Source organism: Pistacia vera, unplaced genomic scaffold, assembly GCF_008641045.1.
Source record: "Pistacia vera cultivar Batoury unplaced genomic scaffold, PisVer_v2 Contig414, whole genome shotgun sequence".
NCBI classification, from domain to species: domain Eukaryota; kingdom Viridiplantae; phylum Streptophyta; class Magnoliopsida; order Sapindales; family Anacardiaceae; genus Pistacia; species Pistacia vera.
This window is the reverse complement of record NW_022196240.1, coordinates 276,316-300,578: the sequence shown is the minus strand read 5'-3', so window position 1 is coordinate 300,578 and position 24,263 is coordinate 276,316. Positions and strand designations below refer to the sequence as shown.

The following is a 24,263-nucleotide window of genomic DNA, read 5'->3' as shown; positions in this document are numbered from 1 at the left end:
CGCCTAATTAAAATTTCCTCACACTACATTCATTTTGTTGTCTGTTTGAATGAATATCCATATCTCATATGATTATGTTTGTTTCACTTAGACTCTTCATGATTCTATGATGCTTTCATATTTCTCATAGAATCGAGAATGAGGTTTTCACTTTGTACTGTTAGATCATGATTAGTACCAATCTTAAAAAGGATCTAATATTTCACTTTCTATTTTCGGAATGGAATATTTACATATCCCTATGAATAGGATTAAACGTTATTCCATGGTATTTGTATGATATCTTCTATTTTAAGCGAGTACTTGAGAGAGGTTTAAGTGATCTATGAATTATTGTTTCTTTTTTGTTTCTTTTATGTGCTAAGCACTAAGTGCGAGATTCCCCCTGACAACCATTATTAACTTGTTATCCCATGGGCTCTTTCCTGTCGCCTCCTGAATCAACTGTCTTAAACTTCGCACCCATGAGTTTCATATTTGGAATTTGCTAACCCCTTCTCATATTTGGAAGGGGTATTATGCAAGTTTACACCAAAGAAGTAAGAGGTTTGACATTGCCATATGATTTTAGTGGTTGTGTGCTAGGATCGCGCATATATTGATTCGTTCTTATTCCTCCTAGATGTTCGAGGTAAGCTTTCCTAGTCTGTCAAATAACTGTATGGATGGTCGTGACGATGTTATGCGAGTCAGACTTCAAGATTCCATGACCTTGAGATCACGTCAATCTACTAGTTTTTGGCTATTGAGACTTTTGAGCTTACGACAAAAATCCACACCAACAGATATTAAAGTAGAGTCATGATTTGAATCTCTCATCTATTACATCCGCTGTATTTGGGTTTGATATTTCTGTTTGAATTTGGCTTGGTTTATGTAACACGTGAAAATGCCTCTTTTTCAGCTAAGCTTTTAGGTCAAGTTGTTTTCAACAAAATTGTTGTTGAAATTTCGTTATAATTTCATTTCTTATGGTCTTTCTTGCTTTTAAGTAAGTACCAGTTTTGCATGCTTAAAGTTAAATGTTTTGCACTTAATTATTTTTCATGAGGAGATTAAATTAATGTAATATTTTTGATTAAGCATATTGAAGTTATAAAGTAGTGTGTTCTGATTGACATAAGAAATTTAATCAATAAGTCACACACTGATTATAAATGTTTAACATTAAATTCATAGATTCCTTTGAAATTAACTTGGCTTCTATGAGCATCGTGATTAAACATGAATAAATTATCTCAAAATTTGTGGTTCATAGGATTAACATAAAAACAAGAGGAGAAGATGGAAAATTTAATCAATAAACAACAAACGAATGTTAAATAATACATAATGATCCATCTACTACCATTGAATGGAGAAATTAATTGAAAGAATTAGCATGTTAAAACATTGAGAGAAAAGTTCAATGATCTGTCTCATATTTCATTAATTTGTCACAGAATATGATGCGTTGAAAATTAGAATAGAAAAGTCTTATAGCTATAAATTTTTCTCTCTTTAATTGATTCCATCTATTATGGAAATAAGTCTCTAATGAACTTCAAATCCGACTTCGTGCCTGTGTGCACCTCTAATAATAGTCTCTAATAAACACATAAAAACTTGTCTTATAAATAAAGAAGTTTTAACTCGAAGGATATAGACCTAATGTTGTTTGCTAAATACTTTAATGAATGGTATTGCAAGAATAAAGAAGTCAAGAAGTTCTTAGTTTTATAAGAGAAAGATTTTAGAAGGAATTAGGCCTAATGTGATTATAAAAAACAATTGTTAACTTCCTTTTTCTTAAACAATGTAAAAGATGCACAAAATTAGTGGGTGAGATGCAACTTAATGTTTACCGTATTCTTGGACACATCATTTTCATTGATGGACTTTGCAAGAATGGATTGTTTTTGAAGTGGAAATGTTTCATACTTGCTATGGATATTATTTTTGTAGCAGAAATTTCAAGATGTAGTTATATAATTTAATTTTTGTTGCTAAAATGCAAACATAGCTACCCAGACTATTCTCGTGGCTATAAAGGCAAAGTTTTTGCTACAAGCTTATTATTGTTATGGCAAAAACATTTAAGTTTTTAGTTACATATTAATCTCATTTATAGCAAAAAATATAATTGTTAGCTACGTAAGCAAAAAGTTACATGGCTAAATCTTAGCTACGCCACTTCTAGCTATGTAAGCTAACATTGCATTTGTAGCTAAACCATTTAGCTACCTAAATTCATACTTTTAGCTACAATGAACGCCTGGCTAGACATGCATAATGTTGTAGTGTGCAACTTATGGTCTTACATTATTCTAGGACACATAGCATTTTCGTTGATGACTTTGCAAGAATGGATGTCTTTCGGAAGAAGTGGAAATGTTTCATACTTTAGTAAATAATAAGTTTGCAGTTGACCTGAAAGCTTGAATTTCCTCTTTGATGGATTATGTAACATGTATATCAAACTACTCGGTAGCTATTTTAGAAATTCTCTCATTGAAAGCCTGGTGCCAAACATTGTTGTCAGGAATTTGTAACTGTTTTTAGAATTCATTTTTGATGGATACCATTGTTTCCAAATGTTTAACTGTTTGTTGGAGGGTGTTCAGCTGCTCTTTTCTTGTCACTGGTATGCATGAAAAAGATGATTTTCCTTTCAGGAAGGCTGTTCGATAGCAAGACGGACACTTCCTTTTAGTTATACCGATATAAATTGCATGATTTGTAGGGTACTACCTATATTATAGCTTTTGAGGTTTCTTATAGGTGTACAAAGTCTATGAAATAAATCCTGCCCATGCCAGGGTTGGAAGGTTTATGTTTGTTGGATTAAAGTGTGTAAAAAAATAACTATCTTTATGTAGTCATTCTTTCTCCAACATTGCAAGGTTATGAAAAGGATTCCTTGTAATCTCTTGTCTCCACAGAATGTGTTTTTGTCATGTCTACACATAGAATTTGCAAACAATTACATCTTTCCGAAATTTTCTATCTACTTTGATACTTATCAAATGCTTAGAATGGGAACTATGACTACCTTTACTGGCTATAAATTTTACTACTTCTGCAGATTATTAAGCATCCACCACCTAATAATAGGAGAAGATCCAGGAGTCAGCCACTGCCAACATTTTTGGCAGAACCAGTTACAGTGTCAAATTCATTTGTGGGAACTGAAGAGTACATTGCTCCTGTAAGAGATTCAATTTTCCCAGAGCTTATGCATTTCATGCTATTTGTGATATTCTGTTAGCTTGTTAATGTCCATTTGCTTCATCTAAAATGGAAGGTTTAGATAATATTTGCTGCATGAAAACTTCTTGTCTAATTTAATTTTTGAAATTCTAGCTAATAGATATTAACTGTTCTTTTCCTGCTCTTGTTTGTTTCTGCAATCTATATTATCATGTGTTTAATATTTGTTATTCAATTTCAGGAAATTATTACAGATGCTGGCCACAGCAGTGCTATTGATTGGTGGGCTCTTCGTAAGCACCCGCTGAAGCTGAATACATGATATCATGATCATTTTGTGTTTCCTCTTCTTGTTATTTCTTTTAAATGATATGCTTCAAAAATACTAGTTTTAGATTCATCTTACCTTCTAGATGTGGGAATTTACATATTACTAGCTTATATTGTGCTTTGAATTCATTTTATGTCTGGTATTCAGGTATTTTTTTTGTATGAGATGCTCTACAGCNTCTGTGAATTTATAAAATTTGCATGTCATATTCAACTGGTACATTATTGTTGTATAATGGCTGTTTTCAATATTTGTGTTTATAAACAATTAGCCTGATGTCTCTTTAGTGTACCATTGAAATTGCTGGCCCTGTATGATTGGATGTATTATATATACTTGAATACTTAACTGTGAAGTTTCTTCCTTTCAGCGGGCCGGACATTTGATTACTTATCTCAACAAATGAAGAATACTGATGGTTTGCTGCATTTGTACTCTTATTGGGCTCATTTGGAGCTAAATTTGGGAAAAGATCAAGCTGTAGCTCGGGGGTTTTGGGAGAGCCTGGTTTGGCCTATTCATCTTTTTCTGTTTCTTATCTTGTATAGTTCAATATGATTGATTTATGATTCATCTTTGTATTTTTTCAGTATAACTTGCCTTTTGTCTGTGTAGCGGGTCAATGTTGGGAGCCTGGCTAGGTTATATAGCTATGGAAATTGAATTGGGACATTTAAATGAGGCTAGGTCCATCTACAGGAGATGCTACAGTAAAAGATTTAATGGGACAGGTTCAGAGGTATAATTCTTTTACATTACTTGCTTTCAATTATTCTAGATTAATTTATGGACAGGATTTGAATTTGAAAGTTTTTAAACTGGTTTTTTCCTCCTTCCTTCTCATTTTTTTTTTGGAAAATTGTTGCTTTTAGTAGTATACGATGTAGCTTTATTTAATCAATTGATATTTGTCATTTGCAATGCAAACATCTCTATCTTTATTCTCTTTTTGTTGCTAATGGAAGTTGAAACTGGACAAATGGCTTAAGTCAAGGTTGTTAAAATGTTGTTTATGGAGATCTTTTGAACTCTTAACATAGAATCATGCTCTACAGCTGAGAATATTTTTAGAGAGTAGCCTTGCAATAGGTCAAACTATTACTCGGGCACCAGAATCACAATGGTTTAATTTGTCATTTTGAATAATTTTTCCAAATCATGCGTAAAGGATATATGACAGTATCTCTGGGATCATGCTAGTTGAAAATCCATGACGTTTATTTTTTTAACTTCAAACTTTAGAGTTACTGATACTCTGATGAAATTGTGGCATATATGAAGCAATCACATTTAAACCATAGGTGGCAGAGTAGTTTTTGAAACACAATAGGCTGATATCTTTTTCCACTTGGCTTATTTTTTCCAATATGTTGGAAGAAAAGTTTATTAATTCAAGCTTTACTTTCCGAGTTTCATGTCAAAATATGCTATAGGTTAAATAAAACTTATTGATGTAAATAATTTATATGACCTATCATAAAGTCATCTAAGTTCTCTCTTTTCTATGATCAATTTAGGTTGTTGATAAAGTTAACATGTTATTTTCATCTATCTTGATTGGCCTTCTATATTTAATCGGATTGTTTCCAACTCTCTGTTGTTGCTCCCGCTCCCATTCATATTATATGATCTAATTGATGATCTCACTGCATCATCTAAAGTTACTGACAATTTTCTGCTTTTGATTTTATGATATTGAAAATATGTTTTGGGTCCACAACTCTAGGGTGACTTTCTCAATTGTTATGTACTGCCTTTTGGATTTGTTGATAATTCTTTTCCTAAAAACAGAGTTATTCAGGACATATGCCACAACTGGTTGCATTTTGAGAGGGAATACAGGACAGTTGAAGATTTTGACCACGTTGCACAGAAGGTACACATTCCTACTGCAGTTTTAATTTATTTGTTTTAAGTGCCAATTAATCACGTATTCTTTTTTCAGGCTAATGTGTATGATGCGATTTGCATTGCTATTGAGATTAGTATGTATAGATTTATAAAAAAAATTGAAGTGTTTAACTATGATATTTTAGTTGGTTGCGATGTCCGCCTTATCTAGTAACCATATGTGTTTGACTAAAATATGCCACGTTAGCAGTTGTCTTTGATGACCTCAATGATGTGCTTTAAATGAGTTGTATTTATGGGCCTCTGTACATATTATGAACTCTTTGCTTCTCTCTTGTCACAGCTTAAATACTACTGGTGGATCATTGCCTATCTGATTAAATTTTTAGTTTAAGTGATAACTAATGAGTATTGTAGCAAGGTGGTCCATACAAGCTTGTGTTTAAATCTCTCTATGAGATTTGGGCCGTTTGGTTTGTGATTCAAAAAATTTTGAAAAACCAAGTTACAATTAAAAATTTAAGTTTTATCTCTGTATTTTAAATATTGAAAATATTATTTTTATTTTAATCTCTTTATGAGATTTGGCTAGTTTGGTTGTATTCAAAAATAATTTTGAAAAACTAAGTTACAGTTAAAAAATTTTAAAGTTTTATCTCAGTATTTTAATATTTGAAAATAATTTGGTATTCAAAAATTGTTTTTGAAGTTAAAAACTATATAAAGACTGAGAAATGATACTTTTTTTTTTACTAATTTTAGGATTATATGCAAAGCATTTTTTGAAAATTTCAACTTATTTTAATAAAACGTATTTTCAAAAATTCCTTATATTCCCTGTTTTCGAAAATAAACACTATTTAAAATTTATATCAAATAGGCTCTTATTTAGATTATAATTTGTATTTGTATTTATGTTATATTTATGGTTGTGATTGTGGGTGTCAACGCACGAGATTGTGTTAAATTTTAAGTAGGTTTTGGATGCTTAACTATCAATTTAAGCTTTTAAGTCAAGTTTTACGTAACATTATTAAAGATGTCACTGAATTATGGTACATCTGCTTAGTTTTATTGAATGTATGCAATCCTTGCTAACGAGTAAAGATACTTGTTCTTTGTTCCCTTTCTCAGGTTACACCCCGCTTAGGAGAGCTGCAATTATTTAGTTACAGTAGGAAGCCAAATCTGTTCCTGAACTAATAGATCAAAAGAGAAGTCACATAAGAAAGTGTTAATGGAAGAGAAAAACAGATTCGAACATGACTGACGAACAATCTCCAGCTAAGCGGCAGAAAAATACTGTCCAAAACCCAACCAAAGTGCATGGGAAAGAAAAGGGACGAGCACAGAACTTAGCTGAAGAAAACGAAGATGAAAAGCAAAACCCAATTTTGAAGAGCATCCAAATGACCAGCACATCAAAGACTCCACCACTGGAAGAGCCAAAGGATACACTGACGAGTGTATTGCATTTTTATCAAACCTTACTTCAGGGCAAGTAGAGATATCTCCCCTTCAAAGGGAGATTGCTTTTTATTCTTTTTAACACGGGACAGGCAAATACAGAGAGATAATTCTGATAGTTTTAATTTTTTAGGCAACTTCTGAAGATCTAAAAAAATTCTTTAGCGATGTTGGTGGGGTTGAATCTATTCGAATTCTGCAGGACAAGTTCACCAGAAAGGTCAAGGGTATGACTCTTTCTCTCATCATTATTTGTCCATGTTCTTTGTGCTTTATGCTTCAAATGAAAAGGGGGAAGTTATCCCTGGACCTTCCATGTGTACACTCAGTCTTACAGTCAAATCCTTATTCATTGCCTGACTTTAAACTTCAACATATGTATGCATAAGTGGACTGTACCACGGAAATTAGACCTAAGAAACTAATTTTAATAAGACTGGGAGATCAACATGGCTGATGCTTTAGGGAGATTGAAACTGCTAAATGTAGTAATTCTCTTTGATCAAATTTCTCAAGGGTGCTCACTGAAACTTCAATTGATTTCTTCTTTCATGCAGTCAATAATCATTTAGTTTCTATGCTTTTGGTTTAAGATGAATTCCTTCCAGAGACGATTATGCAGTCTCAAACAACCTACAGAAGGGTTGAGTTCCATAATTATGGTAAAATTGTTGAATTTTCTAAGTATAAAGAGTCTAACTGTCTAAGAGCATATTTTTTTCATTTTGATAGCAAGTGATATGCTTAGGAGACTCAACCATAGCCCATACAGATTTCCCCATATTCCAGCTTGCCTTTAACTATAGAGCATATGTCTAGGACTGTTGCATACTAATTTATATCCTCTGATCGATTTTTGAAGGGCCTGGCATATGTGGATTTTGTCGATGATGCACACCTGCTGTAGTTGTAGGAAAGAAAAAACAAATGTTCTTGGGAAGAAGTATAAGCATTGCAAGATCAAATTCGAAGCAAACAAAAGGATTCTGCTAGTCATGGGGCCTCTAGAGAACATGGTAGGCTAAGTGAAATTATGTTTTATCTTTGTTATTACTTTGTGTGTGTTTGTTGTGTCCAATGCAGTCTATAGACGTTTTTTATTACTTCTACATTTCACATTCTTACTCCTTTGGGTTAAATGGCAGCGCAAAGTAGAATAAGACTTTTAGGGAGTCTAGAGAACCACACTTTGCTGCTAATAAATGTAGTGATAACATCACTGAAGGGGAGGACACATTTGCAATGCCAAGGAAGGTCAAAGGTTACTTCGGGTACATGTTACATGTTAACTAGAATAGCACAGTAATTGACAAACTTTCTTTCTTATAAAAAAAAAATAAAAATAAAAAAAATAAAAAAAAAAAAAACACAGGGTTTTACCTTAATATGTTTATGTAAACACAATTATGACCAATGATATCTGTTTGAGGACGAAAAGCAATGGCCTTGCATCTCATGCTTGTGGAAAATGTGAAAAAATGTCTTGGTCTGGAAAATATCTGAGGAAGAATATGAAGAATATCATCTGAATGCTTGGCTGTTAAAATTTCCGCACATGCATATTCATTTTGATTGTTTGTTTTGATTGAATATCTATATCTCATATGATTATGTTTGTTTCACTTAAAACTCTTCATGATTTTGTTGGATGCTTTCCTAAAAATTCTCACAGAATCGAGAATGAGGCTTTCACTTTGTACATTGTTGATCTTCAATTAGTACAAATCTTCAAAAAAGACCTAATTGTTTCACTTTATTTTCTGAATGGATTATTTACATAATCCCCATGATTTAGATTAAACATTATTCCATGGTATTTGTATGAGATTCCTCCTTTTTTTTAGCAAGTGCTTGAGAGGGTTTAATTGAATTGATCTATGAATTATGTTTCATTTTTCGTTTCCTTTATGTACTAAGGCACTTGTTTTTGTTGATATTGAATAAGTGCACATATGATGTGGTCTTTATGATACTGTTAAACGAGGTATGAATAATATGATACATTCATTTTACGGAAGAGCATATCACTTCATTTGTATGCTCATCTAAGAAATAAACGAACAAATTTGGGCAGCAAGAGCTGCACTTGATTTGGGCAATCCACCAGATCGGCTTTGATGGGGCAAAAGGGCATTCATATTTATGTTGCACGGTGAAACTTCAACCTTTAAAGAAACAATCGTGTATTGAAGTAATGGCTTTGCTTGGAACAAACATCAACACCAATACGCACTGAAATAAGCAATTTCTCCAGTACAAAAATGTACCATGGTTACAACTTTGGTGAATCCAAATCGTAAACCGATGTAAAATTAATGCTGTCCTCTACTAAGTGACCAAACAGTGGGAAAAAGTACTAATCTTTAAATATAGTCTTTCTGCTTCTAATATAGTAATTAGTCATGTAAACTTTAGATCTTCTCTCTTCTTCTTCTTTACCTTAAAGGAGGAGGAGAGGAGGAGGAGGAGGAGGAGGGGGGGGGGGGGGGGGGGGGGGGTGTTGCGCTGCATAGAACTTGCAATGTGGCAATAGGTTACTTTTTTTTTTTTTTCCTTCTTTAAAGTGTTAATATTAATTTCTAGCTAAAATAATCTTCCTATTTTACTTATTTTTCAATGTGGTGCTCGAATTCTGCACATTCGTGCAACCTTCTTCTCTAGTTGGCTTGAGTTTTGCACAAATTCTATGAGCTGCTTTACCATCCTGGATTTGTCTCTATAGCTCAGTTGTAGATAAAACGAAAGAAGGGTTTAAAAATAATAAAGTTCAACCAACCTAAATTTTAGTATTAGAGTAAAACATCAGAGAGAAAAACATATGCAGACATGTGATGAAAGTCAAATGAGGAAAAAGAAAAGGGAGAAATAATGCTATTTACACAATAATAATATAGCAAGTCTGATTCCAACCGAAAATAAAGCTCTTATCTGTAGTTGCCGAAACCTAAACTAAATAGACAATGGAAATCTACCCTAGGAAACAAATCCAATTAAAATAGGAAAGAAAATTTCTTAAATGGTAAAGAAGCTATTTTCAACCTTTTCTCTTTAAAACTGAGAGATCCTCGGCTTGTTATCTGTTTTAAGTTTATATTGATCATCAACCCAATACCTTAATACTACAATTTAACATATTTCATTAGAGTCATATCATGTAACATCTACTGAAAACTAGTACAATGCATGCATAATAACAATAGAAAATTGGGCCCAAAGTTTTCTTTTTTTTATTACATTCATGTGTCTTTTATACATAAAGAGTACGTTTCAAAATGTATTTTAAAAGACAAACAGGGGAAACAGTGTAGCTACTCTCTCTTCGCTTGCCGACGCCCCTCCGACTGCATCATACCTAGATCCTGCATCCACAAAGGAAAATAACGGGGTGAGCACAAATAATGCTCAGTAAGTAAAACAACTCTAACTGCTGTCCCGTGTGTGACTCTAATTCTTTCCTTCTAAATTCTGTTTCATTTCTGTTTCTACTAAATACCATGACCTCACTTACGGGAGGTACGGCCGGATGGCGTTCACACAGCACCATCTCACTCTCCATAACTATCGGGTGGAATTCACATAGTACCAACCCTTTCTTAGTGACTACCAGTGGGGATCACAAAGCTCCTGCTCGGTTTTCCTAACTATCGGCGGAGACCACTTAGCACCTACCCGTTCCTCATGACTTTTGGGTAACGATCACTAAGCGTTACCCGTCTCTAGTAACTGTCGGGTGATGATCACAAAGCATCAACCCGCTTCTACTAACTGTTGGATGATGATCACAAAGCATCAACCCACTTATCTAATAACTAATCGGATAGTGATCACAAAGCATCTACCCCATTTCTATCTCATTGGGTGACGATCACAAAGCATCGACCCATCTCTCTAAGGGCTATTCAGATGATGATCACAAAGCATCAATCCGATTCCCATAACGGTCGGGTGATGATCACAAAGCATCATCCCAACTATACTACTCTTCTAATTCATCTATTGTAGCATTTTTCAATGCTCTCTACCCTTAGAGTAATTTTACCCACTAAGCTCTCTACTCTAGGTAATTGCATACACCATTTCCTTACACTTTCTTAGTTCACTTCCATGTACAACTAGTGCCTATGGATGGTTCATCTCACCAATGCACTTAAGAGATGCCAACATGTAATGTTGCAAGAATTAAGGTTCATTACTCACACTCAAACCTCTATTAGGCATTTCATCAAACAACTCATGTGCACTATAAAACTCTATCATAGCCATGATTCTAAAACTTTTCCTAACCATCCAAAATGGGGAAAAAACCCCTTCACAAAGCCACAAAACCTGCCATAGAAAACACTTCCAAAAAGGGGATCCATAACACCCCTTCAATTCCATCTCAACTACCTCTCTAACCCACAACTCTTTCTCATATTTGCAAGGTATTAACATTCACAAAGCATAGAAATCTCTATTTAAACCTCCATACATGGCATATCACATGTACATCACATACATACACCATTTCCATCAAAACCCTAATCAAGAAAACTCATAAATCTCAACTTGGGTTGGGTTTACTACCTTGTTATGGAGAGACTTCACCAACTCTTCCTTTCACTTGTTTAGCTTGACTTTTCCTCTAATCTTAACCAAAAGAATGAAAACCCTCAAACCAAAATGAACTAAAACTCACAAATCACACAACTTAAGGAGAAATCCTTACCTTAGGAAGCCCTAGGTTGCTTTTCTACTCCAAATCACTCAAAAACCCCTTGAAATCCTTGATCAAAAGAGAATAGAAGTTGAGAGGAGTAAAGATGGAAAGTTGCGTTGAGAAGAAGAAATGAGGGGTTTCTTTGATTCTAATTCCTTTTAATGAATATAAACACTCATTCCCATTTTGCCCTTACTTTCTTTAGGAATTCCATCCATATCCTTTGATTCATTACAAACTCACCCCTAAACAACATATTCTCCATGAAATTCCTTACAATTAACTCCCCACTTTTCCTGCTAGTTAGGGGTAGAATGGTCAAATTGCCTTAGGGAAGAAAATATCTAAAACTTCACATCACATTTTATTCGGCCTGTCGCCGCGGCGAAGAAACCTCTGTCGCCGCGGCGAAACTGTCCAAAGAGTTTCCCTTGGTTTCAACACATCTTCGCCCCGGCGAAGCTTGGTACACTAAACTTCTTCTATTTTTAACCATTTCAGGGCAAACATTCAACACCACACTCAACAAACAATATTCCAAAACCAACTCAAATAAGAGCAAAAGAAGGACAATAACTACGTACCTCAAGTAAGGCGTTACAATTCTTCCCCCTAAAAGAATTTCGTCCCCGAAATTCATGCAAATAACTCTGGGAAAACGATTCTGCATGTCCCGTTCTACCTCCCAAGTGGCCTCTTCCACTTTGTGATTCCTCCAAGGACCTTCACTAGCGGAACACTCTTGTTCCGAAGTTCTTTAACCCTTCGATCTAGAATCTGACTGGACGTTCTTCATATACTAGATTCTCTGCTACTTCAACGTCCTCTACGCTCAGGATGTGAGGGGATCACTTACATACTTCCGTAGCATCGAGACATGGAAGACATCATGCACCCTGTAGTGCCAATCTGTAAGCCACCTTTCCTACTCGTTGCAAGATCTCAAAAGGCCCTACATACCTCGGTGCAACTTCCCTTTGTTCCAAAGCGCATTACCCTTGTAGGGGAAACTTTCAGAAATACTTTGTCGCCCACTTGGAATTCTACCTCTTTCCTCTTCAAGTCGGCATAACTCTTCTGTCGATCTTGGGCTTGTTTCATTCTATTTCGGACTAACTTCACATCTTCTACTAGCTTCTAGTCATCTCTGGCCCGAGCGGTACTCACTCATCTCTTTCGCCTACTTCATCCCAATGAAGCGGAGACCTACACCGTCTACCATACAAGCCTCGTAAGGCGCCATTTTAATTGTAAGCTGATACTGTTGTTGTAGGCAAATTCCACTAAGGGTAACATCTCATGCCAGGATCTCTATAATCCATGCAACAGGCCCTCACATATCCTCGAGCACCTGATTCGTTCTCTCGGTTTGGCCATCTGTCTGAGGATGATAGGCAGTACTGAATGCTAAACGGGTACCCAAACTCCTCTGTAAACTTGTCCAGAAGGCTGAAACAAATCTGGAATCTCTATCTGACACTATGTCTGGGCACACCATGCAATCTGACTATCTCCCTGAGGTAAATCTGAGCCAATTGATCTGTAGTGGTACTTTCCTTTACCGGGAGAAAATGGGCTGACTTGTTAACCTATCCACAATCACCATATAGCATTATATCCTTTCTGCACTCTGGGGAGACCCGTGATAAAATCCATTGAAATGCTCTCCCATTTCCTCTGGAATACTCAATGGTTGAAGCAACCCGGCGGTCGTTGATGTCTGCTTTCACTTGCTGGCAAGTTAGACATTTAGCCACAAACTCTGCAATGCTTTTCTTCATACCTTCCACCAATAGCCTTTCTTAATATCCTGATACATCTTGGTTGCTCCCAGATGAGCGGTGTACGGTGTGTCATGAGCCTCCATAAATTTTTCTGTTTTAACTCCTCATTTGGAGGAATGCACAACCGATTTCTGAAATAGAGGACATCATTTCTCACAAAGAACTCTGCTGTCTTGCCCTCATGCACTTGCTGAACTGTTTTCTGACACCACTCATCAACCATTTGCTTTCTCTATCTCCTCTAGTAAAGAGGACTGTACCTCTAGGCTGGCAATTCTTCCCGGAACCACCTCAATCTGCTCCTTAGACAATTCTTCTATTAACTCTTTCTGCCTGGTAAGTCAGAAAACATGGGCTTTTCTACTCAAAGCATCGGCTACTACATTGGCTTTCCCCGTTGATATTTGATCTCACAATCATAATCCTTAACTAGTTCTAACCATCTCCTTTGCCTCATATTCAACTCCTTTGGGTGAGAAGTACTTTAGACTCTTATGATCGGTGTAGATATTACTCTTCACGCCATAAAGGTAATGCCTCCAACTCTTTAAGGCAAGACCACGGCTGCTAATTCTAAGTCATGCGTAGGGTATCTGGTCTCGTACTCTTTCAATTGACGAGAAGCATAAGCTATAACCCTACCCAACTGCATCAGTACGGCGCCAAGTCCCTGTAGAGAGGCGTCGGTATAAATGTCATAATCTACACCCTCCTGCGGTAACACTAGTCAAGGACTGATGTTAATCTCTTCTTCAACTCTTGAAAGCTTCTTCACATGCTGCTGACCAGACAAAAAGTTTTCTGCTTGGTAAGAGCTTCAATGGTTTGGCCAACTGGGCGAACCCTGCTACAAACCGCCGGTAGTAACCTGCTAATCCTAAGAAATCCTGATTCTTTCACTGTTCTCGGCTTCTGCCATTCACGGATTGCCTGCACTTTACTCATCTCCGAAATCCCTTCCTTAGATACGGTATGACCCAGGAATATCACTTGGTTCAGCCAATCACACTTGGAAATTTAGCACACAATTTCTTTTCTCTCAGCCGTTGCAATACTAATCCCAGTGTTTTTCATGTTCTCTCTAGACTTAGAGTAAATCAGAATGTCATCGATGAAGACAACATAAACTGATCCAAATACTCATGGAACACCCTGTTCATCAGTCCATAAAAATTGCTGGGGCATTAGTCAAGCCAAAAGCATCACTACAAATTCATAATGCCCATATCTGGTACGAAAGGCAGTTTTAGCCACACTTCTCAGCCACTCTTACATGATGATACCCGGACCTTAACAATTTTGGAGAACACTGCCGCTCCTTTCAACTGATCAAGAGGTCATCTATACGGGTAAGGTATTTATTCTTAATCGTAACTTTATTCAACTCTCTATAATCAATACACATCCTTAGTGACCATCTTTCTTTTTCACAAAGGATGGAGCTCCCAAGGGGAATGACTTGGTCGGATAAAGCCTTTATCTAAAAGCTCTTGGAGTTGCTTCTTTAATTCTTGGAGCTCAGCTGGGGCCATTCGATAAGGGGCTTTAGTATTGGTGCTGTCCCTGTGCTAGTTCGATACAAATTCTACCTCCCTCTCTGGAGGCAAACCGGTAATCCTACGGAAACACATCTAGAAAGTCTCGAACTACTGGCACCTCTGGATCTCTAACTGTGGAACATCACCACTCTGCACTACATGGGCAATATACCCCGAACACCCCTTTCTCAACATCTTCCTGGCTTTCACACTACTAACCAGCATGCTCAACTGATGGCCTTCTCCAAAACTAACTTATCTCCACTATCGAGGTTAAACCTCGCCTTCTTTTTCGACAGTCAATCTCTACTCCATATCTCCCTAGGAAGTCCATGCCCAAATCACATCAAAGTCGAGCATATCAAAAAACTATTAAGTCAACGGTTAACTCTCTACCCGGATCACTAAGGACTCTCTTAACAAAATCTCTTGAGTCACGACACTACCCCATCGGGTAGTTCTATCTTAATGGTTGTGTCGTTCTAGTAGTTTCAAACCTAATCTCTCAAGCATCCCTAAGATATAAACGAATGGGTAGCACCTGAATCAATTAAAGCAATAAAGGGACTGCATGAAATAATAACTGACCAGTAACGCTGATGGACTGGCCTCTGCTTCCCCTTGTGCCACAGTAAAAACTCGGCATTCGCTGCCCTCTGAACCCTGAGTGGTTGGTGGAAGAGACTTTACAATCTCTCTCATGTGCCCTGGCTGTCGGCACCTATAGCACACTCTCTGATCCCTCAGACATTCTCCCGGGTGATTCTTCCCACATTTAGGCAAGGAGGGAACCCTTCCGTCCGAGGTCGTTTATTCTTCCACTCTTTCTATTCTGTCTATACTGAAATCTTCTTCTGATTCTTCATTTCTTACCTCTTACACCCTCATGCTTCTCTCTCTGGAGTAGGGGTAGCCCTTTGGTCCTCCTGTCGAGGATCTACGGGGAAGATTTTATTCTCAAAAATCTCCGCCTTCATCGCCCCCTCAAAGCCTCACGTAATTCTGAGGAGGTTGGAGCTTGTCATTATATCCGGGCTATCTCCGGCTTCAATCCATGCACAAATTATCCCTTCTCAAGGCCGGAGTGCTACTATTCCGGTGCAAACCTTGCAAGAGCGTTGAACTTAACTGAGTACTCTTTCACAGCGCTAGTCCCTGCTGTAGACTAATAAATTCTTGGACCTCTCTGAACTGGTCCTCTGTTCTATACTCAGCCTCAAACTCTTGCCTAAACTCTTCCCACGTCATTACTGTCACATCATGAGTTTCTTCCATTAATTCCCACCAAATTCGGCATCACCCCAAACAAGAAACTCACATACCGGATCTCTCCCGGTCTGACATGGGAAATAAACCCGTGGCTCGTTCTACTGACCCAGCCACTCTTCTGCTATCACTGGATCTGTAGTACCCTTAAACTCTGAGGGTTGATGCTGACTGGAAAGAACCGTAAATCAGTTCCACTCTGTTCGGTACTGGGGGAGGTACCGTTTGCCCTCTTTCGACAGGCGTAACTGGCGGTGTCTGTACGGGGGTACAACCTCCCCTGAGTTTAGCCATAACTTGCTGTATAATTCGCCGATTCTAGCTTCATCCAAGGGAGGGGCGTAGACCCTGGTGGGTTAGAAGGTTCTCTTCATTCACCACACCTTTACCACGATTTCGATAACTACGCCTCATCTACAAAGGATCAACTAATGAACTCAAGAAAACAATTACTGTAAGGAAAGAATTACTCACACAGTCGGTTAGAGGACGTCGTGGCGATGAGAATGTACACTGTTCAATCCCAAAATCTTTCTCTGATACCAAAAATGTAACATCTACTGAAAACTAGTACAATGCATGCATAACAATAGAAAATTGGGCCCAAAGTTTTCTTTTTTTTTATTACAATTCATGTGTCTTTTATACATAAAGAGTACTGTTTACAAATGTATTTTAAAAGACAAACAGGGAAACAGTGTAGCTATCTCTCTTCGCTTGCCGACGCCCCTCCGACTGCATCATCACCTAGATCCTGCATCCACAAAGGAAAATAACGGGGTGAGCACAATAATGCTCAGTAAGTAAAACCCTCTAACTGTCTGTCCCCGTGTGTGACTCTTAATTCTTCCTTTTCTAATTCTGTTTCTATTTCTGTTTCTACTAAATACCATCCCTCATCTTACCGAGGTACGGCCGGATGGCGTTCACACAGCACCATCTCACTCTCCATAACTATCGGGTGGAATTTACATAGTACCAACCCGTTCTTAGTGACTACCAAGTGGGATCACAAAGCTCCTACTCTCGGTTTTCCTAACTATCGGTGGAGACCACTTAGCACTTACCCGTTCCTCATGACTTTTGGGTAACGATCACTAAGCGTTAACCCTCTCTAGTAACTGTCGGGTGATGATCACAAAGCATCAACCCGCTTCTACTAACTGTTGGATGATGATCACAAAGCATCAACCCACTTATCTAATAACTAAGCGATAGTGATCACAAAGCATCTACCCCATTTCTATACTCATTGGGTGACGATCACAAAGCATCGACCCATCTCTCTAAGGCTATTCGGATGATGATCACAAAGCATCAATCCGATTCCCATAACGGTCGGGTGATGATCACAAAGCATCATCCCACTATACTACTCTTCTAATTCATTCTATTGTAGCATTTTTCAATGCTCTCTACCCTTAGAGTAATTTTACCCCTAAGCTCTCTACTCATAGGGTAATTGCATACACCATTTCCTTACACTTTCTTAGGTCACTTTCCATGTACAACTAGTGCCTATGAGGTTCCTTCACCAATGCACTTAAGAGATGCCAATGCAATGTTGCAAGAATTAAGGTTCATTACTCCCACTCAAACCTCTATTAGGCATTTCATCAAACAACTCATGTGCACTATAAAACTCTATCATAGCCATGATTCTAAAACTTTTCCTAACCATCCAAATGGGGAAAAACCCCTTCACAAAGCCAAAAAACCTGCCATAGAAAACATTCCAAAAGGGGATCCATACACCCCTTCAATTCCATCTCAACTACCTCTCTAACCCAACAACTCATTTCTCATATTTGCAAGGTATTAACATTCACAAAGCATAGAAATCTCTATTTAACCTCCATACATGGCATATCACATGTACATCACATACATACATCATTTCCATCAAAACCCTAATCAAGAAAACTCATAAATCTCAACTTGGGTTGGGTTTTACTTACCTTGTTATGGAGAGAACTTCACCAACTCTTCCTTTCACTTGTTTAGCTTGACTTTTCCTCTAATCTAACCAAAAGAATGAAAACCCTCAAATACCAAAATGAACTAAAACTCACAAATCACCAACTTAAGGAGAAATCCTTGCCTTAGGAAGCCCTAGGTTGCTTTTCTACTCCAAATCACTTCAAAAACCCCTTGAAATTCCTTGATCAAAAGAGAATAGAAGTTGAGAGGAGTAAATGGAAAGTTGCGTTTGAAAAGAGAAATGAGGGGTTTTTTGATTCTATTCCTTTTAATGAAATATAACACACTCATTCCCATTTTGCCCTTACTCTTCTTTAGGAATTCCATCCATATCCTTTGATTCATTACAAACTCACCCCTATACAACATATTCTCCATGAAAATTCCTTACAATTAACTCCCCACTTTTCCTGCTAATTATGGGTAGAATGGTCAAATTGCCCTTAGGGAAGAAAATATCTAAAACTTCATCAACATTTTATTCGGTCTGTCGCCGCGGCGAAGAAACCTCTGTCGCCGCGGCGAAACTGTCCAGAGAGTTTCCTTGGTTTCAACACATCTTCGCCGCGGCGAAGATTCTCTTCGCCCCGGCGAAGCTTGTACACTAAACTTCTTCTATTTTTAACCAATTTCAGGGAAACATCAACACCACACTCAACAACAATATTACCAAAACCACTCAAATAAGAGCAAAAGAAGAGACAATACTACGTACCTCAAGTGGGGCGTTACATATCAAGAAATTTTCTGTTTGGTTTCTTAAATTGATTTAGTAACTGCAGTAATACGTACTGATGTCTCTTTATCTCCTCAGACTCCTACACACATATGTTTGATAACAGACTTTTCTCTGGTGAAGAGTTATTTGCTTTACTTGACAGGCAGCCTATGAAGTTATTTAAGAAGAATCTGCCAGGTACTTTCATCTGTTACCTCTGAAGGTATCTGATTATTTCTTGTTGAACGACTGAAACTCTGCTAAAGATATAATTTCAATACAACTAAAGCAAATCATTGAAGTATGTTTCTTTCAGATGACTGACCTAGAGAAAATTCAATTACTTTACATTTATTCTTGCTAGAGTTTGCTGGAGTTTGAGATTGGCTGTTTAATATTGTTTTCCTTTTCTTTTCTTTTATTTTTCTTTATGTCTGAGCTTATTCCAGATATCATGCCCTTGTTATGTTGTACGATCTTAATAATATCTAACAATTAGTACTTCTCCAGGTTTTATGCTGTAGAGGTTGTCATTGGCTTGGAATATCTTCAATGTTTAGGTATTTTAGCTGCTGAGAACTGTATCTGCTTTTTGTTCAGATAAATTCATTGTGTTATTGTTCCTGTATCATAACTTGGAAAAATATCAAGTTATTTATGTGACTTCGTCACTGAACAGTAATCATCTTTGTTTAAGTATTAGGAAAATGTCAGAGTCCATATTTTCATTGGATTTTAACAAAAATATTTTGCATCATTGTAAAAAGGAAGTGAGAGAGATGTCTCCAATGGCTTTTAGAAGAAAATCTGTGCATGAGAAGTTTTGTTGTAAAGTTAGTAGGAGATATCAGCTAATGATGGAAGTGAGAGACATGTTCTCCAATGGCTTTAAGATAAGAAATTAGTTGGCTGCAATCCAATAATTTTTTATAACTATTCATGTCATTAATCTTTTGTTTTTTCTATTTTGTTGGTGATGACCTTGCAGGAATAATTTGTCGAGACTTGAAACCTGAAAAGATTTTACTCTAGAAAGATGGGCATATAGTATTAAATGACTTTGATTTATCATTCATGACGTCCTGCAAACCCTAAGTATGTTACCACGTTCCTGTAATGTTTATATTTTCATTAGGATATGCAATTTGTCTGTTCCTAAGTTGTGTTCCCTGAGCATGGATAATATGAGTTAGCTCAATTTATCAACTGTTTGTTGGAGGGTGTTCAACTACTTTTTCTTGTCCCTGGTATGCATGAAAAAGATGATTTTCCTTCAGGAAGGTGTTCGATAGCAAGACGAACACTTCCTTTTAGTTATACCGGTTAAATTGCATGATTTGTAGTGTACTACCTATTTATAGCTTTTGAGGTTTCTCAAAGGTGTACAAAGTCTATGAAATAAATCCTGCCCATGCCAGGGTTGGAAGGTTTATGTTAGTTGGATTAAAGTGGTAAAAAAATAACTATCTTTATATAGTCATTCTTTCTCCGGCGTTGCAAGGTTATGAAAAGGATTCCTTAATCTCTTGTCACCACAGAATGTGCTTTGTCATGTCTACACACAGAATTTGCAAACATTACATCTTTCGGAATTTCCATCTACTTTGATACTTATCAAATGCTTAGAATGGGAACTATGACTACCTTACAGGCTGTAAATTTTACTACTTCTGCAGATTATTAAGCATCCACTGCCTAATAATAGGAGAGCTCAGGAATCAGCCACTGCCAACATTTTTGGCAGAACCAGTTACAGTGTCAAATTCATTTGTGGGAACTGAAGAGTACATTGCTCCTGTTAGAGATTCATTTTTCCCAGAGCTTATGCATTTCATGCTATTTGTGATATTCGTAGCTTGTTAATGTCCATTTGCTTCATCTGAAATGGAAGGTTTAGATAATATTTGCTGCATGAAAACTTTTTGTCTAATTTGGTTTTTGAAATTCTAGCTAATAGATATTAACTGTTCTTTGATGCTCTTGTTTGTTTCTACAATCTGTATTATCATGTATTAATATTTGTTATTCGATTTTAGGAAATATTACAGGTGCTGGCCACACAGTGCTATTGATTGGTGGGCTCTTGGTAGCACCCACTGAAGCTGAATACATGATATCAGATCGTTTTGTGTTTCCTCTTCTTGTTATTCTTTTAAATGATATGCTTCAAAAATAATAGTTTTAGATTCATCTTACTTCTAGATGTGGGAATTTACATATTACTAGCTTATATTATGCTTTGAATTCATTTTATGTCTGGTATGCAGGTATTTTTGTATGAGATGCTCTACGGTTGTACACCTTTCAGAGGTAAAAATAGACAGAAGACATTTGCCAACATTTGCACAAAGACCTCACTTTCCCAATAGCATTCCGGTAAAAATCTGCCTGCTTTTAAGTCGGTTAAAATAATTCTCTTGTTATTCTGTGAGTCAGTGGATATTCTATACATGCTCAGGATCTTAAGGTTTGGTCAAAATATGGATAATCTCTTGAACTTAATTGTGAATAGTTAACAATGGAGAACATTAACAAGTGAGTATAACCAAAAACTTCTTTTGGAAAGGTAGCGGATACCTTCCTGAGAACATCATGGCTACAAAGTATATTGGGTCTAAATTTTCACTGCCTTTGATGAAATGTGTACCAGCTATAAGTTTTAACTGGCTCGGAGATGTCAACATGAATTAGAATATTGATGATGATGAACTGGGCTTCTCTTCATTGAACTTGCAAAATTAGATCCATTTGGGCAGAACATTTTGGTTTCATGAGATGGCCAGGCAACTGATGTTAATTTGCTTGATGTTTCATTCCAGGTCAGTCTTGTAGGTAGGCAGCTGCTTAATTTGTTATTAAACGAGATCCCACAGATCGTTTAGGATCAAATAGTGGTGCCAATGAAATTAAACAACATCCTTCTTCCGCGAATCAATTGGCCTCTGATTCGCACCATGGTAGGAGAGGACTACTTGCATTTTACCATATTGAATTCTCAAACAGCAAATGATTTAATATCGATGTTTCTCTGCCTATGCAAGCCCGCCTCCACTAGATGCACCTCCTAAGTTAATTGAAAAAGATCTGAAAGCCAAAGATGTAAAAGGGAAGATATGGAGTGCTTGTTAATCCTGTAGATTTGACCTTTTCTAAAGGTTTGGATTAACAACCATTTATAATGTTAAACATAGACTTCAGATTGACTCTGCTCTGCACTCCCTTATTGCTGATTCAGTTTTCTCTTATCATATGACCAAAAATGGGATACAGGCAATGAAGATGAGATGGAGGAGGTTCCGTCATCGTGCATGTCATCCTAAACCTAAAGTAAAGCATGTAGGTTGTTTTTATTTGATTTCTGAGGAGAATTAAGACTTTGCCCTATATTTAACCATGTAATATAACTCAACACTTCCCATCTCTCCCATTCTTTTTGAGACTCTGCTATGGCGTAGTTGTAGATATCCAGCTTTGTTTCATTTTGTGATTCTCTATGGCGTAGTGTAGATATCAAACTTCTGCCTAACCAGTGAACAAAGTGTTATAAATAAAGCTCAATTCGCTATTCTCTCTGTCAGCTCACAGATGCACAATCTAATCTTGAACCATGCATAACAGGTCAAGCATTTCAGTTCCTATAAAAAATAAATTTTCCATTCCTCAAATTGTGAAATGTATAACTTACAAATTCTCACCCTCTACACTACCCTACTTGCCATTAACTTACAACACCATTGCTGTCAAAATCTGCTCTTAATCAAAGTGGTATCTTTGGTAATTTAAGTATATAAGAGACAATCATTCAAAAAGAACATGTAATATATCCAGAATATAGCAAAATCACACCACTAACAAAACATACCATTGCTTTGCAAATTACAGCATAAAATGCAGGATAATGTTGCAGTCGTATAGTGTCTTTACACGAAAAGGCTTGGATCAGCTGTATAGACGCATTAGCCAAATTTATCACACTGTTAACACGCAAATCTGATGAGCAACCAAGTATACAATTCTTGCGAGATCCTTATGTTACCCTACTTGGTGGCCTGTGCGATTATATTACTTATTGAACCAGCCTGTTCTTTTGCAGTCTCCACCAATGAGTCCTACAACATAAAAAAAAAATTATACTGAAAAATTAAAAAATTATGAAAAACTGACAACCAAAACCCACTGTGACCAAGAAAAAGAAATTATACCTGAGCAGCTATTAGACGTGCAACTGTTTTCTTGTTAGACTCTTGAAGTTCACCCATGCAATATAAACTGATCTACATTAGATAAGCAAGAGGGCATTAAATTAATAAGGTATTTTGGGCAGTCACTTATTGCATCAATCACCATTTTGATATTAAAAAACCCTTTCAGAAAGGAAAATCCCAATTGCAAAACAAGTCCGTTGCACCATACCTTGTGAAAGTTGAAGATCAAGTCCAGCTCATAGACCTGGAAGCAAAATTAGATAACCACAAACGTCAGTTTCTATACCAATCAAATGGAAATATACACTTTAATGCACTTAGTGATCTTATACAAAGTAAAGTCAGCTTCACTCACACTTCCAAAGTATCTGTCAAGAATCTCAACATAATGATGAATTATTTCAAGGACCTTTAATTCATTGTCATCCTGATCAATGCACATGCAGAAGTATAGACTAGCATATCTGTAAAACATATTCATTGGAACCAACTCAGTTGATCATCTCTATGATGGCAAAACATATTCATTGATTCACAAATACTGTCATATATGCATATACCTTTTATAAACAACTTTGTATCCTCTCCATTCCACAAAATTACAGAGCTTGGGTCCTTGTGAAAGAATGACTCCACTGAGCTCACGAATAACCTTCTCAGACAAAGCAGCAGTTCAAACAAATCATCAATGTAACCACAGCTGTTACAATAAGTTGAGGAAATGATACCACGACGATCATTTATCCAACACAAGGCAGGTCCTTTGAAAATAAAATTAATAATTAAGATCTAAAGAGAGAATATCTGAGCGGCATGGATTTAAAACCATATCTTAGTTCGTTCCTTTTGTGAATAAGGAGAATACCATTTAGTCAACCAGACTTTTCCTTGTCTGCTAATAAGAAGCACAAATTGAATCTGAAACATATTAAAGATAAAAAATTGTAGAACATCAGCAAAGTAAAACCATTAATCTTCATTTGGCATTGGCAACATAAAATGAACAAGATTTAATAAATCAGAGTTGTCGGACATAGCACAACCTAAATGATTGTGGCATATCCAATCAATAACTTGTAAATGAATACACATCATTTCAATCATTATTTTGAAAGCTATTATTGGCAATGGTTCAAGCCCTCAACCAAGCTAAACAGCCTTAATCTCAACATCCAAGGTTGCTCTTCGACACATGTCAACTTTATAACACACTATCAAATTCTTAGCAATCAAAA

At 36.6% G+C, this 24,263-nt stretch overlaps 1 protein-coding gene and 1 pseudogene across 1 annotated transcript; one reads left to right on the top strand and one right to left on the bottom strand.

Moving 5' to 3' along the window:
- The first annotated feature begins 6,633 nt into the window (after positions 1 to 6,633).
- LOC116142697 lies at positions 6,634 to 21,952 on the top strand (annotated as a pseudogene).
- Positions 21,953 to 23,074: 1,122 nt separating this feature from the next.
- On the bottom strand, positions 23,075 to 23,701 carry LOC116142696 (AP-1 complex subunit sigma-2-like; the record flags this gene model as incomplete). Its single annotated transcript, XM_031428111.1, has 3 exons — positions 23,075 to 23,272; positions 23,384 to 23,492; positions 23,589 to 23,701. Coding segments are annotated over 3 exons (420 nt in total), but the record flags the coding sequence as incomplete, so codon positions are not given.
- Between the last annotated feature and the right edge of the window lie 562 nt (positions 23,702 to 24,263).